This window comes from Anomaloglossus baeobatrachus, chromosome 12 (assembly GCF_048569485.1).
Source record: "Anomaloglossus baeobatrachus isolate aAnoBae1 chromosome 12, aAnoBae1.hap1, whole genome shotgun sequence".
NCBI classification, from domain to species: Eukaryota; Metazoa; Chordata; class Amphibia; order Anura; family Aromobatidae; genus Anomaloglossus; species Anomaloglossus baeobatrachus.
The window spans coordinates 41,871,405-41,890,005 of NC_134364.1; the positions used below are offsets into that span (position 1 = coordinate 41,871,405).

The window sequence follows — 18,601 nt, forward strand, 5'->3', positions numbered from 1 at the left end:
CAATTCAGGCTCAATCCATTGGAAAGAGAGGATTTATTTATGTGAAAAGAAAAAAGTAAATATTTACATATAGATCTCTTTAAAATAAATCTAGTAAAATCCATCCAGTTCTGTAGCTGTTGCCATTTCAGTTTATTCCCCCAGAGAAACACTGACAAACTGTTCCAGTCAAATCTATGACATGTTCTTCTAGACAACAAAATTAAATCCATTTATAGGATGAAGTAATTAGCCTCAGATTTTACCGCTTTAAAATCACAGGGGACATAATATAAAACTACAAACTACTTACAATTAAAAGCATTCATTTTTGCTAATTAGATACATTGTATTACAGTTTTCTAAGGTTTAGTGAAAAGGTGTTGTCCGGCACTTTTACATCCGTGGCCTATCCTTAGGCTATGTGCCCACGGGACTCTGTATCCGCGGATTTTTCTGTAGCTAAATCCGCAGCATTCCCCCCGGAAACCGCACCTTTACATAGGTGCGGATTTGACGCTGATTTGACGCAGATTTCGTTGCGGATTTTGCTTTTTTTTTAACATTCACTTGCATGGGCAAAATTCGCAGGTAAATCCGCAGGAATAATTGACATGCTGCTGATTTTTCCGCAGGGAAGTCCGCTGTGGAAAAAAATGCAGCGTGGGCACAGCAGTTCCCAAATGCCATAGAAATGGCTGGGGAGTAGCTGTGCTGCAGATTGTTGAAAAATCTGCGGAAATCCGCGGCAAATTCCGCGCATTTTCTGCAGTGTGGGCACATGGCAGTCTGTCGATTGTAAGGCTAAGAGTCACACTGTCATGGGTGTATGGCCCTGTGGCCACGCTGCAGATTTTGATGCGGATTTTGACTCAGATTTTCAGAAATCTGCATCAAAATCTGCATGTCTATTGCGAAGCCAGCAAAGTCTATAGACAATTCAGAACTAATATGCCCATGTTTAGTATTTTCCCCTTAGTTATTTGGTGCAGATTTCGTTTTTTCTGCACCAAATACGCAAGGGAAAAATACTCAACGTGGGCATGGCACTTCTGAATTCTCATAGACTTTGCTGGCTTCACAATAGACATGCAGATTTCTGAGAATACGCATCAAAACTACACAGCGTAGGGCACTGGGCCGATCACAGTTGAAGGACTCCCTGATGTGTCCGGCTATAGAAGGTCGAAGCGTTTGGCTGTGCAAATTGCTCCCCGACATTCTATTCTTCCTGCTGTGGTGTAAATGGTATCCTATGAATCTTCTCTGCTTTTGGTTAATCCCTTTCCTTTTAGGACCCTGTGGATTTCTTCACTTTTTCAGTTGTTAATCATCTTCGCTTCCCCTTGTGACCTTAAATACCCACATTTCCCCTTGGTGTTTGCTGGTGTTTGCTGGTGATAGAGTTATATTCCTATACGGGGCTTTGGATGCAAAAGTCGACTTGTATTCATCTGAAGAAACATTGTTTTGTGGTTGCTGTATCTCTCCCAGAGTCATCCTGCAGATAAGTTGTTCACACACAATACAGACCAAAAGTTTGGACACACCTTCTCATTCAAACAGTTTTCTTTATTTTCATGACTCTAAAAAATTGTACATTCGCATTGAAGGCATCAAAACTGTGAATTAAAACATGTGGAATGAAATACTTAAAAAAGTGTGAAACAACTGAAAATATGTCATATTCTAGGTTCTCAAAGTAGCCACCTTTTGCTTTGATTACTGCTTTGCACACTCTTGGCATTTTCTTGACGAGCTTCAAGAGGTAGTCACCGGAAATGGTTTTCCAACAGTCTTGAAGGAGTTCCCCAGAGATGCTTAGCACTTGTTGGCCCTTTTGCCTTCACTCTGCGGTCCAGCTCACCCCAAACCATCCTCGATTGGGTTCAGGTCTGGTGACTGTGGATGCTAGGTCATCTGGCGTAGCACCCCATCACTCTCCTTCTTAGTCTAATAGCCCTTACACAGCCTGGAGGTGTGTTTGGGGTCATTGTCCTGTTGAAATATAAATGATGGTCCAACTAAACGCAAACCGGATGGAAGAGCACCGCCGCTACAAGATGCTCTGGTAGCCATGCTGGTTCTGTATGCCTGCAATTTTGAATAAATCCCCAACAGTGTCACCAGCAAAGCACCCCCACACCATCACACCTCCTCCTCCATGCTTCACGGTGGGAACCAGCCATGTAGAGTTCATCCGCTCACCTTTTCTACAAAGACACGGTGGTTGGATCCAAAGATCTCAAATTTGGACTGATCAGACCAAAGCACAGATTTCCACTGTCTAATGTCCATTCCTTGTGTTCTTTAGCCCAAACAAGTCTCTTCTGCTTGTTCCTGTCCCTAGCAGTGGTTTCCTAGCAGCTATTTTACCATGAAAGCCTGCTGCACAAAGTCTCCTCTTAACAGTTGTTCTAGAGATGAGAAGGTGTGTCCAAACTTTTGGTCTGTGCTGTACTTTCCCTTGTGTGTGTATTCTCTGGTTGACTAAGCACTCATCCCACCCATTCCCTACTAGGGACCAGTTCAGGGTAGGCCAGGGCCAAGTATCCTGCTCAGCGCACTATCTAAGGGTGGCCATGGGAGCCTGGGGACTGCGGAATGTTTGGTCAGGGGTCACCCTCTCCCCCCTTCCCTAGACACAGGGTTTCCCTTCCCTGCTGCCATGTGGCATGGTACGAACCCAAACCTAGCGTGCCCCCCCCCCCCCAAATCAAATATTGATGGGCTATCCCAAGGATAGGCCTGCGATGTAAACGTTCTGGACAACCCCTTAAAAGCTCTGTCCAGCAGTTATTTTCATGTTTGGATCAGTTTTGGGATAACAAGAAAACGGAACTGAAAGACATTAGACTCCAAGATCCCATTCATTTTAATGGGAACGGAAGTGTCATAAATGGTCTTCCGCATGCCTTTTTCAGCTACAATCAATTTCTTTAGCTGGACTTAAAAATAAAGTCTGCAAAATGTTGTCAGACCCCAAAAATAAATAAATGGATTAACAACTTGTGTTTTGGTTTTTTTTTTCTCTCTGTAACATTGAAGTCTATGTGAAAAGGATTATAATGGCCGGTCATGTGTTATGTTAGTAGTTACTGGATCAGATTTTTAGCACTCTTCATGCCCAGAGCACTACAAATTTTGAGACACCAAGTAAAAATGGATCCAAAACAGAGACCAAAGCGTCCACTTCGGTCTTTATTAATAAAAAAAAAAAAAAAAAAAAAATATATATATAATAATTTATTTGAAAACAGAAAACTTTATTTTCCATTGCATCCGCATTTGCACTGTTTTCCAGATGCAGCTTCTATTGGATCTGTTAGGCTATGTGCCCACTGGAGAAAGTAACTGCGGATTTTTCTGCGTAAAACCCGCAGATTTTCCAGATAAATCCATAGGTTTACACAAGTACAGACATTCCCCATGTTATCCTATGGGATTTGGGGAGTGCTGTATCAATGCTGCGGTATTTGCGGCTGTGGAATATGCTGCGTATTTCCCGCAGATGCCTGTAACTGCATGTCAATTATTCATGCGGAATTATCTGCGGAATTCCCGCCCCTCCACTATGGAGATACAGGGCGGGAATTCCGCAGGAAGTCTGCACGAAATCGGAACTGTTTCCACAGGTTTACCGCAACAGCTCCGCAGAAATGCCGCAGAAATGGATAGCTGAAAATTTAGGGGAGTTGCCGTGTGAACCCGCAGAAATACCTGCAGGAAAGTCCTAAGGTACAAATCCCCCGTGGGCACATGGCCTTAGAGCCTAAAATGGCATCCTAAGACCTCACTCACACGTCTTTTTTTCCCCATTTATGAGAAAAACAGACAGATTCATCACAGCGTCATCAGTGTCAGCAGAGTGTCAGAGCCGCAACAGTGTGTCAAAGTATCAACAGAGAGCTCTCAGCCATGCGCCAGTCCCATCAGAGTATCAGAGCGCCGGCAGAGCGCCGGCAGAGCGCCAGTCCTCGGCAGAGCGACAGTCTCGGCAGAGCGCCGGCAGAGCGACAGTCTCGGCAGAGCGCCAGTCTCGGCAGAGCGCCGGCAGAGCGACAGTCTCGGCAGAGCGCCGGCAGAGCGACAGTCTCGGCAGAGCGCCGGCAGAGCGACAGTCTCGGCAGAGCGCCGGCAGAGCGACAGTCTCGGCAGAGCGCCGGCAGAGCGACAGTCTCGGCAGAGCGCCGGCAGAGCGACAGTCTCGGCAGAGCGCCGGCAGAGCGCCGGCAGAGCGACAGTCTCGGCAGAGCGCCGGCAGAGCGACAGTCTCGGCAGAGTCTCGGCAGAGCGACAGTCTTAGCAGAGTCTCGGCAGAGCGACAGTCTCAGCAGAGTCTAAGCAGAGCGACAGTCTCAGCAGAGTCTAAGCAGAGCGACAGTCTCAGCAGAGTCTAAGCAGAGCGACAGTCTCAGCAGAGTCTAAGCAGAGCGACAGTCTCAGCAGAGTCTAAGCAGAGCGACAGTCTCAGCAGAGTCTAAGCAGAGCGACAGTCTCAGCAGAGTCTAAGCAGAGCGACAGTCTCAGCAGAGTCTAAGCAGAGCGACAGTCTCAGCAGAGCGTCATCAGTGTCAGAGTATCAGCAGAGTGTCAATGTCAGCTTGTCATATCTATCAGGCAATACAAAACGGCATCAGACTACTGCCTGATTTTCTCACGGACCCATAGACTTGCATTGCCAATTTTGAGCTGACACTCAGGTCAATATCAGACATATCTCAGCAGTTTTGTGAAAACCACTCGGTCTGAAGAATAAGAAAAGAAAAAAAAAAAGGAGGGATAAGTACATAAAGAACCCCCGACTCCTGAACGAGTGCTTACAGACGGGTTTCAAAATGAAAATGCAGCCATGCCATTATGCAGTAAATTATCAGATTAGCGGCTGTCATAGAATTCCTGCAAGAATTATTTTAGCTGTTTCATCGCGGAAATATTAAAAATGTGGTTTTAATCCTGTTTACCGTAGACCATCATAATTATAATGCTTAGGAAATTGTCAGCTATTTTTGACCTTTTGCCCCTCAATTTGAAGATGAGTTTCCTAAATCGACTGATGAGCGTTGGTTTGGCAGAGCAATGGGGATTGCAGGGGATAGGATTTTACTTGTTTACACCTGAATACCGCTTTAATTCCATCCCAATCCTTTGGGCTTCTTGTTTCATTGGTAAGAACCTTGTACATAACACAGCCATGGTTTAGTATTTAGCCTGTGATCAGAGAATGGGGATTAAGTCATAGCAGTATGTAAAGTAGAAGAATAGAACTCTGATCAGTGAGGATGGATCAATAATGGCTGCACAACTGCTACAGGATTACAGGACTGATACTCCAGCTTATCCCTATTGATGCAGATCCTTGTTACGGCTGCCCATGTGCTCAAACACAATCGGGCACTTTCTTAACATTTAAAGGGATTTTCCGGATCTATGTAACTAAAGAACAATCAGTGAATAATTACAAAGTTGTGTAACTTTCTCAGATCCATTGTCTCCAGCCCTTACCGTTTTTCACGGTTGCTTACAGTCAGGGAACAGACACATTCTTGTGATCGCTGATGCTGGTCATATGCTCCTGACACTAGTACATGGGTATAAGAGAGTAATGCTCCTCTGTTAGAGATTGTGTCCCCATCTTCCCTGTCTACGACTGCAAGGAAGGAACACTCCAGAAGCGTACGGACGACAGACCTTGAAGGATTTTAATCCAAAAGTAATCTAAGTGGTAACGCCCTCCTTTTGAAGAGTGACATGCCAGTGTAAGGAGATTACTAATATATATATATATATTATATATATATTTATATATATAGCCATACAATGCTTCTTGGGAAAATTAAATATGCAAATTGCCTCATCAGCGAGGAGGGAGATGACTTGAACTGTAATGCAACGTAATGGAAGTAGCAACCCAAAAACATAAAAAAAAAACAAAACCTAATTCCATTATTTCTTAGTTAAAATTTCTGGTTAGAAGGGATTTTCCTGCACTATAACTTGCCATACACTGTGTGTGTGTGCGTGTGTGTGTGTATTTATGTATGTGTGTGTATGTGCGTGTGTGTATTTATGTATGTGTGTGTGTGTGTATTTATGTATGTGCGTGTGCATTTATGTATGTGCGTGTGTATTTATGTATGTGCATGTATGTATGTGCGTGTGCATTTATGTATGTGCGTGTGCATTTATGTATGTGCGTGTGTATTTATGTATGTGCATGTATGTATGTGCGTGTGCATTTATGTATGTGCGTGTGCATTTATGTATGTGCGTGTGTATTTATGTATGTGCGTGTGCATTTATGTATGTGCGTGTGTATTTATGTATGTGCATGTATGTATGTGCGTGTGAATGTGTGTGTGTGTGTGTGTGTGTGTGCGCGTGTGCATGAGTGTGAGTGTGTGTGTGAATGTGTGTATGTGTGTGTGTATGTGCGTGTGTGTATTTATGTATGTGCGTGTGTATTTATGTATGTGCGTGTGTATTTATGTATGTGCGTGTATGTATGTGCATGTATGTATGTGCGTGTGAATGTGTGTGTGTGAGAGAATGTGTGTGTATGTGTGTGTGTGTGTGTGTGTGTGTGTGTTTAAGGCTGGTTTCACACTACGTCTTTTTAACATCCGTTGAAAACGTTATTTTAACGGAAGTACGGATCCTGTGCAAATCCGTTTTCACTTCAATGCATTTTCAATGGACTCGCGTCCACCTGCGTTCGCATGCGTTTGCGTCCGTTAGACGCAGGATCCGTCCTTTTGCGTTATTTTAACATGTTTCAAAAACGCAACATGTAGCGTTTTTTTGCTTTGTCAAAATAACGCATCTCACAGGATCCTTCACATTGCGCCGCGAGCTGCAATGCATTTCAATGAGTGCTGGATCCTGCCTAGCAGAATGCGTTCAGTTGCGTTGTAACAGGATCCTGCTTTTGTACTGAGCATGCCCAGAAAGTACTGAGCATGCCCAGAACCAGTCTCCAGTGATCTGTCTATCTCTCTACTCCCTCCCTCACCCCCTCTCTCTCTATCTCTGTCTTTCCCCCTCCCTCTCTCTCCCACCTGAGAGCTGCGGACACTCGTAACCAAGGTAAATATCGCGTAACCACTTCTCTTAGTTACCCGATGTTTACGTTGGTTGCGTGTGCAGGCAGCCCGGCTCCTAGCAGCTGCAGACACTCGTAACCAAGATAAATATCGGGTATCCAAGGCCGATGTTTACCTTGGTTACCAGCGTCTGCAGCTGTCAGAAGCCTCTTCCCAGTCTAGCTCCCCTCACTCCCGATCACATGACTCCAATGCCCGCCCCTAAATATCCAGTGCAGGATCCTGCAAAATAACATATGCGTTTGCATACGTTATTTGCTGTAAAAGCAGGATCCGTACTTCCGCTAAAAAAACGTTTTCAGCGGATGTTAAAAAGACGTAGTGTGAAACTAGCCTTATCTATTCAGTATTCTGCCAGCACTATAGGTGCTGGAACTTCATTTGTTTTGCACATGCTATTGTCCAATATCTTGTCTGCCCTAAACTGAAAGGCCAGCTCTGTTTGCCTGTTTGTGGTTTGCAGTCTGTAAAGTAGGAGCAGATACAAAGCACTTGCTCTAACTCCCTGTAATAAGTCTGGGCTTCTCTGGTGCTAGAGGGGGATTACACTTAACAACAGTCGGTGGATTGCAAAGAGAGACCCAAGTATCCGGAAGGTGAAACATCCAAGGACGCACTTTTCTATTTATTTGACACATCTAGTCAATCACAGGTAGCAGAAGTCTTCAGCGATTTCCAAATGAAGCATACATTGCTTTCTGAGCCGGTGTGTCTAGTGAAAGGTGGGGTTGCCTATGTTTGTCTTTAAGCCATGCATAGAAATAAGATCAGTCCGGCAAAACCTTTAAGGGGTTAAGTATGTACTTCCTAAGTCCCTTATTGTGAATATTCCCATAGCTGTGCCATATACATGTCCTCATTGGATTCTCTCTGCTGTCTGGAATCATTGCATAAGCTTCCTCTGTATAGCTCCTCTCTATACCCAGAGGTAATAGGGAAAGAGTCCTGCGTCATTCCAGCTCGTACACAGCAACGCTCCCCGCTTCTCCCGTACATCTTAAGCTCTCCGCATCGGCACAGATCCTATGGCTAAGTGGGGGCAATGAGACATCGCTCGCGTCCCCTGACAATTTATAGAGAGATGCAAGATACATTCGAAGAATAATCTCACGCCGCATTCTCTAGTCTGCATACAAAACAGCCGACGTCCTTCAGAGCCACCGGGAAGCGCAGCTTCACCTTGAAACCAAACCCAAGTGTCTTGATACGTCGCATGCACGACTTCCCTCAGACACTAGAAAGGCTTAGCGCGGAGGGAATTTCTACAATTCTCCATCACCCATTTCCACTCATGATCACAGATTCCACAGGACGGCATATAAAAGGCTGATTTTCATATATATTGTATTCACATATTAAGCACCTAGCATAAAGAAGGGGAAGAGTCATTAGAACAAAGTAGACACGGTCACTTCAAAGGAAAGGATCAGCAGAAAGACGACTATTGTTTAAATTGGTGGCTCAGTGGTTAGCACTGCAGTCTTGTGGTGGCTCAGTGGTTAGCACTGCAGTCTTGTGGTGGCTCAGTGGTTAGCACTGCAGTCTTGTGGTGGCTCAGTGGTTAGCACTGCAGTCTTGTGGTGGCTCAGTGGTTAGCACTGCAGTCTTGTGGTGGCTCAGTGGTTAGCACAGCAGTCTTGTGGTGGCTCAGTGGTTAGCACTGCAGTCTTGTGGTGGCTCAGTGGTTAGCACTGCAGTCTTGTGGTGGCTCAGTGGTTAGCACTGCAGCCTTGCAGCGCTGGGGTCCTGGGTTCAAATCCCACCAAAGACACCATCTGCAAGGAGTTTGTATGTTCTCCCCGTGTTTGTATGGGTTTCCTACGGTTTCCTCCCACACTCCAAAGACATACAGATAGGGACTTTAGATTGTGAGCCCCAATGGGGACAGTGTTACCAATGTATGTAAAGCGCTGTGAATTAACAGCGCTATATAAATGAATAAATATATTATTATTATATTATTAATAAAAATTTAGCAATTTTTCTTCCCCAAATCACAATCTTTATTAACAATGCAAATTAGAAATCTTGCAGTTTCAGGAAACAATACATGTACATTAACCACAATGTTCACACTGATCCTATCATTTGACATGCAGTATCTAATCAGCGTGTGCAAAGGTCATTGTGGAGAAGGAGGGAGCAGGTCGGTTGTGACATCGCCTATGGTGAGAGGAGGATCCTATGTTATTAGCTGTGTAGAGAGGAAAGTATCTGTCATTGTAATCCTGTCTCTGATGATAAAGAAACTGCTGAAAAGTCTTCCTGAAAGGACAGGAGTCCAAAGTAGTCCCAGTCAAAAGTGTGAAAAATTGAAAGAAATAATTATTTATTTTCTAGTTTAATAAAGTTCAAGAAAGGACGCCCCCAAAAACATTGGCAAAAAAAATGCATTAAACAATAGGGCTTGACATGATGTTGCAATTTTTGTTTAAATTTTTGTTTTTGTTTTTAATAATTAAAAGTGACTCCCATAAAAAGAAGCTGATTACAGGGTGTACGACCTACTCATTGGGAAGCCCAGTACTAAGTGATTAATTCCTCCACAGCACTGTCATGGGACAATATAGTGTGTCACAGTGCATTAAAATCAATGACCTGTCTGTGTAATGTACAGCTATACTAGGTTCTCCAGGGAGAAAGACGCTCTCGCTACGCTGGCTATATGATTGATGTCCTAATGGTAGGACCCACTACTTAAAACTGAGAATTCCCTAACTGAGTATTGGGCTTAAAGGGTATAACCGAGACTGGTGGATTCAGCTGCTTCCGCTAACGTCGCGTCATCAGAGCGGCGGATTCTCAACTGCTCTGCTCTTTAGACAGGGCAGGACAGCCAACGTCACTGCTGCTTGACAGCCGGCTTCCCCAGTTATGTAGAGGATATCGGCTGTCCCACCCAGTCTACAGAGCAAAACATCATGGTCCATCTTTCAGTTTAGGCGACTATTTTGGAGAGGGGCAGTGTAAGGGTGGATATTATGGAGAGGGGCAGTGTGTGGAGGGATATTATGGAGAGGGGCAGTGGTGGAGGGATATTATGGAGAGGGGCAGTGGTGGAGGGACATTATGTACAGAGGCAGTGTGTGGAGAAGGTATTATTGAGAGGGGCAGTGTGTGAAAGGATATTATGGAGAGGAGTAGTGTGTGAAGGGATATTATAAGAGGGGCAGTGGTGGAGGGACATTATCGACAGAGGCAGTGAGGGGACACTTTACAGAGGGCCAGTGTGAGGGGGGATATTTTGTGCAAGGAGTACTGTGAGGGACAATTTATTCAGGAGCGCAGTATGGAAGATATTTATATTTCTAGGGCAGTATAATGGTACTTTCATTTTTAAGGGCACGGTGTCAGGATGTGCTGCTGAAGACGGAGAAGAGGGAAGACTGGAGAGAAAAGCTGTGGGAGTGAAATCTCATCATAGCATCTGTACTACATGGAGACAGAAGGGATGGGAATTACTCCAACCTGAGATTACGTCATCTATAAAAGGTACCTGCATGTAAAGGTTTATTTGTGATACTGCCTGTGTCATCAGTGCTCTGGTACCTGCATGGTCCACAGGCTGATAATGACAGAGGACAACTTGCAGTATCTCCTTAGCATTGGTAAAGACATAGGAATTGTAGATTAAAATATTACTAGAATATATGGGGCTGACCTGACATAATTAATCGCTGTACTAAGCTCGGTGCTATATACTTGTACTGATGGTGGTTCTGGTGCCACACTCATGTACAGTGGTGATATTGCACTATGTTAACAGTTAAATCCCCACTTAACTTTTGCACAGGGCCCCACTTTGCCTAAAACCGGCCCTGCTCCCAGCTTCTCTATACACAGCCTCACCCTGCAGTATATCACTCCTCTCAGCCACTTAATACACAAGCCCATGCTCTGGTGTGTCTCTTCTTTTAGCTCCATTATACCCAGCACAAGCCTTTTGTACATCCCTCCTCTCAGGCTCCTTCATACACAGCCCCACCCTGCATTATATCGCTCCTCTAAGCCTCTCTATACACAGCCCCATGCTCTGGTGTGTCTCTTCTTTCAGCCCCCCTATAATCAGCCCTATCCTTTTGTACATCCCTCCTCTCAGGCCCCTTCATACACAGCCCCACCCTGCACTACATTGCTCCTCTAAGCCTCTTTATACACAGCCCCATGCTCTGGTGTGTCTCTTCTTTCAACCCCCCCTATAATCATCCCTATCCTTTTGTACATCCCTCCTCTCAGGTCCCTTCATACACAGCCCCACCCTGCACTACATCGCTCCTCTTAGCCACTATATACACAGCCCCAGGCTCTGGTGCATCTCTTCTTTCAGCCCCCCTATACCCAGCCCTATCCTTTTGAACATCACTCTTCTCAGGCCCCTTCATACACAGCACCATCTTGCAGTACATCACCTCATTACCAGCACACAGGCACTCCGGTGCTTCCAAGAATGAGCTCTACACTGTAAATGAAGTAGGTTTTTCCCTTTCCTGTAACATCATCCCTCACAAGACTAAAAGGGGCTTTACACGCTACGATATCGTTAATGTTTTTTCGTCGGGGTCACGTCGTTAGTGACGCACATCCGGCGTCATTAAAGTTATTGCAGCGTGTGACACTTATGTGCGACCTAAAACGATCGCAAAAGTGGCAAAAATAGTTTGCCGCGGAGAGGTCATCCTAAAACCAAAAATCGTTTACCTCTCATTAGCAATGTTGTTCCTCGTTCCTGCGGCAGCACACAACACTATGTGTGACACCGCAGGAGCAAGGAACATCTCCTTACCTGCCTCTACCGGCAATGCGGAAGAAAGGAGGTGGGCGGGATGTTTACGTCCCGCTCATCTCAGCTTCTATTGGACGGCTGCCGTGTGACGTCGCTGTGACGCCGCACGACCCACGCCCTTAGAAAGGAGGCGGATCGCCGGCCAGAGCGACGTCGCAGGGCAGGTAAGCCGTGTGACGGGGAGCGCGATTTTGTGCGCGACGGGCAGCGATATGCCCGTGTCGCACAAACGATGGGGGCGGGTACGCACGATAGCGATACCGGTACTGATATCGCTACCGTATAAAGCCCCCTTAACTCTATTCTAGACACGACCTGGAGCAGAGCTATGGTGGCAGGGATGCAGCGGAGAGACCGCACGGTGCATGATCAACAAGGAGCACTGGAACTACCCCAAGGCAATTTGGTTGACAACTTTAAGGCAAATAGAGCTTGTAGGGTCATGTTTTTACCAATTAAAAACAGTAATAGCACAATTTAATAAATATTTGCACATTATTGTGATTTAGGGAATAACCCTTAAAAAAGGAGAAAACAACAAGACATTTCTCAACCTTTTTTCAGGCCTCCTGCCATTCCAGCGCAGCATTAGTAGGTCAGTGAGCAGGAACACCCACCCTTCCACCGTTATATTTGCCCAATTTTACCTCCTTCACCATTATAAAAGCCCATCCTCAAACTAGACAATTGTGATGCTAGTCCCTACTTATGGATAATATAGATGGAAGGGAAGTCAGACAAGCCAGGGTCAGGAAACAGGAGGACACGACAGAATACAGGGAGTAAGCAGAAACGCAGTGAAGTCACATACCGAGGGTCAGAATTCCAGGAAAGCATGTATTAGATTCAGTGAGCAGACAGAGACGTGATCAGGTAACGGTCCGAGGTCAGAAGCCAGGAGGTAACGACAAGAAGAGGGAGTGGGCAGAGAGGAGTCAAACAATGGTCTGGGGTCAAGAAACTTGTATCAGAACACAAGCACAAGCCAAGAGCACAACTAAAGAACCAGAGAGAACGACTGGCGAGGTTCTGGGAGAGCATGCTCAATTACCAGGAAGATGGAACAGCTGAGCAATCAGCACCTCCCAGAACCTGTATGGATACCTGTGCTGACAAACAACCTGTAAGCTAATGCTCAAAGAAACACAGCAGAGCATCTCCAAATGCAAAATGCTCTGCACAAAGGAAACATGTCACTGCAAGATGCTCTGCACAGAGGAATCGTGGCAACAATAAAACAAGCTAGCAGGTTATTTTACCTTGAAGTTTCTTGAGAACGGCCACCTCCATTTTCAGTACTTGTTTTGGCTGTTGAGCAGACTCCACTTTGAGCGCCACGTTCTCCCTTGTCAGCAGGTCCAGGGCATCGTAGATTTCCCCAAAGCCACCACCACCAATTTTTCTTAGCTGTCGAAAAACAATAACAAAGATCATGGTCAGTGGAATAGCAAAACAAGTAATCATACTTTATTAGAAAAGAGGACATGTCAATATTCCAGTGTATCTTCCATATACCATGTCTGGTTCCTCCAAAATTACGCCCAGAAATGTATAACTACATTGACAGATGGTCGTTTCCAGTTGTGTATACAAGGAGAGTCCTGTGTTTGGGGGAAGAAGCCTCAGGGCCCAGCCTCAAATTTGTTATTTCACACATCTAGGCCACGATTCATCATAGTCTTTGTGAGATTTTTGGGCCTTAATACTTAGTTTGCGCCTTTAAGTTGACTTTGCTTGCTTTCATTATCAACGCAGACATGATTTTCGTTATCTAGATGCTGTAGCTCGACTTTTACAGTTGTGGCGCCCCCCCAGAGTACATCAGGGTTCCAAAGGGTACTGCATCCTTACCCAGGGTGCAGGGCCTACCCGCCATGGTTCCAGGTTCCTAAGAAACCGGTGTCACTACCAACAGCACCACAAATCCCAATCAACACCTCACATCAAGACCTGTCAGACACACCAGTGGGTTGGTCTAGCTGGAAAAGGGCCACCACCTAGGGGTCAGGCAGACTGGTGGGAGGGAAGGAGACAGTCTAGTAGAGTACAGTGGAGAGTAGTGAGAACCCTCAAAGAGAGAGGAGCTGGGGAGAGTGAGCTCCCGGGGAGCTAGACAGTGGTTGGGTCGCAAACGGTGTTCCGGGACCAGAGGAGTTGGGGACCGGTGGCAGTGACATTGGAAAGGGGTGCGATGGACATAGTCAAGAAGGACTGTCGGCACCAGCAAGCCCATAAGAAACTGACCTGTACCAAGCACGACGGGGTACAGGACCCTAGGTCAGGAGCCGATTCAATGTCCTGGCAATTAACCTGCAGAGGAAGAGGACCTTCAGGGACTTTCCCACAGAGCTCAGAGATTGGGGGCATTAGCACACTGCAGGGGACAGGGTTTTCCAGCCAAAACCAGCCCCCTGAAGTCCCAAGTGCCAGCCCTCAAGAGCAGAGCTACACTTCACAAAGGTAGTGGGGCCCTAAAAGCTTCAAGCCGAGGGTCCACAGACAGACAACTAAATTGTGCACGGAGGTAGCTCCTGACTGCCAAGCGACACTGGTGGGAGCGGACACCTGGACAGGCTCCCCGCAGTGACTGTGGTGCACAGAGAACTTGGTTTACTTGCAGCGTGAGTGTTGCTTTTATAATGCTCATCCTGCACCACAACTACCCACAGTGAGTACCCTGATCCCAGTGCACCCTGCACTCCCAAACATCCACCAACACCCCTGAGCCCGGGGCCTTCCCTACCTGTGGAGGGACTTACATCTGGCTGCTTAATTCCATCTGCCCCGGTACTCCTTACAGCAGCGGCAGTACTCCCATTACCGCAATCCAGGTGGCCTCACGAACTTCTCCCCCTGTAAATACCCCCCTTTTACGGATCAAAGTGTCCGCCAACCCGGGTCCGGGCCCCCCTCGAGCCCCCACGATCCCAGATCTGAGCAGCCCGACCAACACCGGGGCGGTACACAGTTATTACAAAAAGTCTTGCACAATTGTACTTCCGTACCCCACTGGAGTCCAAAATCTGTCTACTTTTATTTTTGTGCAGGTGAAGACTAAAGTGCACAATTTTTAAGACAAGTGACTTTTTACCCAAAATCTTTACACTAAGGAGCGCCACATTTTTTTGTCTGTCTTTTTACTATAGATAGAACTGGAATAGCACAACCGGTGTTCAATAGACGTTGCCTGTGGCTCGGCAGCATGATTAGGACAGCCCGTCACCCCAAATTTACACTTCTAACCACAGTCTTGTAGGTAATGGAGGAGCAACGAAAAGCACATTTTTTTTTGGGAGGGTGGGGGGGGTGTCTTTGTTGAACAAAAAACAACTTTATTTAATATGTAAATGGAGGTACCCGGTGCAGCGTTGGTTTGGCAGAGCCCCTCATGGTACCTTTCCATCCACTTATTTATATTATTGCCACTCTTTCTAGGTTGATTGACAGCACCTTGCTTGTCCAGAGTCAACACTGCCTGAAGATAATCCTCTGTTAAGTGATCACAATCCCTGTGCGGAGAGAGCAGACACATCACTTGCTCCTCGCTTTGGACATTGCAAGTCTCCTCTACCATCACTCCAGCGCTAGAGAGTGCGCACAAATCACTCTCTCCTCGCTTCGAACATTGCTAGTCTCTTCTACCATCATTTCATTGTAGGAGAGCGCATACAAATCACTCTCTCCTCGCTTCAGACATTGCTCATCTCCTCTACTATCACTTCAGTGCAAGAAAGGACACACAAATCCCTCTCTCCTTGCTTTGGACATTGCTCGTCTCCTCTACCATCACTTCAGTACAGGAGAGCGCATACAAATCACTCTCTCCTCGCTTCAGACATTGCTCATCTCCTCTACTATCACTTCAGTGCAAGAAAGGACACACAAATCCCTCTCTCCTTGCTTTGGACATTGCTCGTCTCCTCTACCATCACTTCAGTACAGGAGAGCGCATACAAATCACTGTCTCCTCGCTTCAGACATTGCTCGTCTCCTCTACTATCACTTCAGTGCAAGAAAGGACACACAAATCCCTCTCTCCTTGCTTTGGACATTTCTCATCTCTTCTACCATCACTTCAGTACAGGAGAGCGCATACAAATCACTCTCTCCTCGCTTCAGACATTGCTTGTCTTCTCTAGCATCATTTCAGTTTTAGTAGAGTGCACACAACACACTCTCTCCTCACTTCAGACATTACTCATCTCCTCTATAATCATTTCAGTGGAAAAAAGGGCACATAACTCACTCCTCGCTTTGGACATTGCTTGTATCCTCTACTATCACTTCAGTGCAGGAGAGCGCACACAAATCACTCTCTCCTTACTTCAGACATTGCTAGTCTCCTCTACCATTACTTTAGTGCAAAAAGGGTACACATCAATGTCTCCTCGCTTCGGACATTGCTTGTGTCCTGTACCATCACTTCAGTGCAGTAATGCGCACATAAATCACTCTCTCCTTGCATTTGGCATTGCTACACAGCTATACATGAGCAATGTCAGCAGTGAGGAGAGAGTGTTGGGTCTTCTCTATTGTGCAGAAGTAATAGAGTAGCACAGAAGTAGCAGAGAAGAAAAGCAATGTCAAAAGAGAGGAGAGAGTGATCTGTGGTCTCTACCGCACAATGAACAGTGATCACATAGTGGAGGTTTCGTCTTCAGACAGCACTGCTTCTTGGCAAGCCAGCATTGCCAATCAACCAAGGAGTGGCAGTAATCTCCTACAAGGCTCTTCTCTTCTGGCCTCGAACATTGCTAGTCTCTTCAACCATCACTTCATTGCAGGAGAGCGCATACAAATCACTCTCTCCTCGCTTCGGACATTGCTCGTCTCTTCAACCATCACTTCATTGCAGGAGAGCGCATACAAATCACTCTCTCCTCGCTTCGGACATTGCTCGTCTCTTCAACCATCACTTCATTGCAGGAGAGCGCATACAAATCACTCTCTCCTCGCTTCAGACATTGCTAGTCTCCTCTACCATCAGTTCAGTGCAGGAGAGCGCATACAAATCACTCTCTCCTCGCTTCGGACATTGCTCGTCTCCTCTACCATCAGTTCAGTGCAGGAGAGCGCATACAAATCACTCTCTCCTCGCTTCAGACATTGCTCGTCTCCTCTACCATCAGTTCAGTGCAGGAGAGCGCATACAAATCACTCTCTCCTCGCTTCAGACATTGCTAGTCTCCTCTACCATCAGTTCAGTGCAGGAGAGCGCACACAAATCACTCTCTCCTCGCTTCAGACATTGCTAGTCTCCTCTACCATCAGTTCAGTGCAGGAGAGCGCACACAAATCACTCTCTCCACACTCCGGACATTTCTCATCTCTTCTACCATCACTTCAGTACAGGAGAGCGCATACAAATCACTCTCTCCTCGCTTCAGACATTGCTTGTCTTCTCTAGCATCAACCAAGGAGTGGCAGTAATCTCCTACAAGGCTATGTTTTCAGTCAGACGGCCTTTAAGGATATATTTCAAGTATAAGCTTCAGGCAAAATAAAAGGAACAGAATAATGGCAGGAGTTATGTAGTTGCAATTAATTCATGTAGTACTTTCGATCACCGCACCCTAAACATCAAGATGTAATAATTATTTTTAGGCCTAAAAATAACAGCAATAAACATATGCTAGGCAGACAAAGACACAAATGCAAAAGTGGAGGATGCACCGTAAAGGTCAATTTGGAAATGCATATGAGACCTGAAACGAAGTAATACATGCAGACACAGCAGGATTAAAAAAAAAATAAATCTATATTCTGGGATGAGTCAACAGACACAAAAGCAAAGACATTAACCCACTCTATATACAGTACAGACCAAAAGTTTGGACACACCTTCTCATCTCTAGAAAACTATTAAGAGGAGACTTTGTGCAGCAGCCTTCATGAGACTTGTTTGGGCTAAAGAACACAAGGAATGGACATTAGACCAGTGGAAATCTGTGCTTTGGTCTGATGAGTCCAAATTTGAGATCTTTGGATCCAACCACCGCGTCTTTGTAGAAAAGGTGAACGGATGGACTCTACATGGCTGGTTTCCACCGTGAAGCATGGAGGAGGAGGTGTGATGGTGTGAGGGGCTTTGCTGGTGACACTGTTGGGGATTTATTCAAAATTTAAGGCATACAGAACCAGCATGGCTACCACAGCATCTTGCAGCGGCATGCTATTCTATCCGGTTTTCGTCTAATTGGACCATCATTTATTTTTCAACAGGACAATGACCCCAAACACACCTCCAGGCTGTGTAAGGGCTATTTGACTAAGGAGAGTGATGGGGTGCTACGCCAGATGACCTGGCCTCCACAGTCACCAGACCTAAACCCAATCGAGATGGTTTGGGGTGAGCTGGACCACAGAGTGAACGCAAAAGGCCAACAAGTGCTAAGCATCTCTGGGAACTCCTACAAGACTGTTGGAAAACCATTTCCGGTGACTGCCTCTTGAAGCTCGTCAAGAAAATGCCAATGTGCAAAGCAGTAATCAAAGCAAAAGGTGGCTACTTTGAAGAACCTAGAATATAAGACATATTTTCAGTTGTTTCACACTTTTTTTGTTAAGTATTTCATTCCACATGTGTTAATTCATAGTTTTGATGCCTTCAATGTGAATCTACAATTTTTAGAGTCACGAAAATAAAGAAAATTCTTTGAATGAGAAGGTGTGTCTAAACTTTTGGTCTGTACTGTACATTAATACATGAAGGCAGATTACAGTAATCAGTGCAGTC

General features: G+C 45.7%; 1 protein-coding gene across 2 annotated transcripts in view; it reads right to left on the reverse strand.

Annotated features, from left to right (window-relative positions):
* Window positions 1-18,601, reverse strand: part of TTBK2 (tau tubulin kinase 2) — a 137,057-nt gene that overhangs the window by 68,968 nt on the left and 49,488 nt on the right. For both annotated transcript variants that reach the window (XM_075329961.1, XM_075329959.1), the window contains exon 3: window positions 13,125-13,272. In XM_075329961.1, coding sequence (XP_075186076.1) covers window positions 13,125-13,272 — 148 coding nt within the window. The remainder of the gene's footprint in view (window positions 1-13,124; window positions 13,273-18,601) is intronic.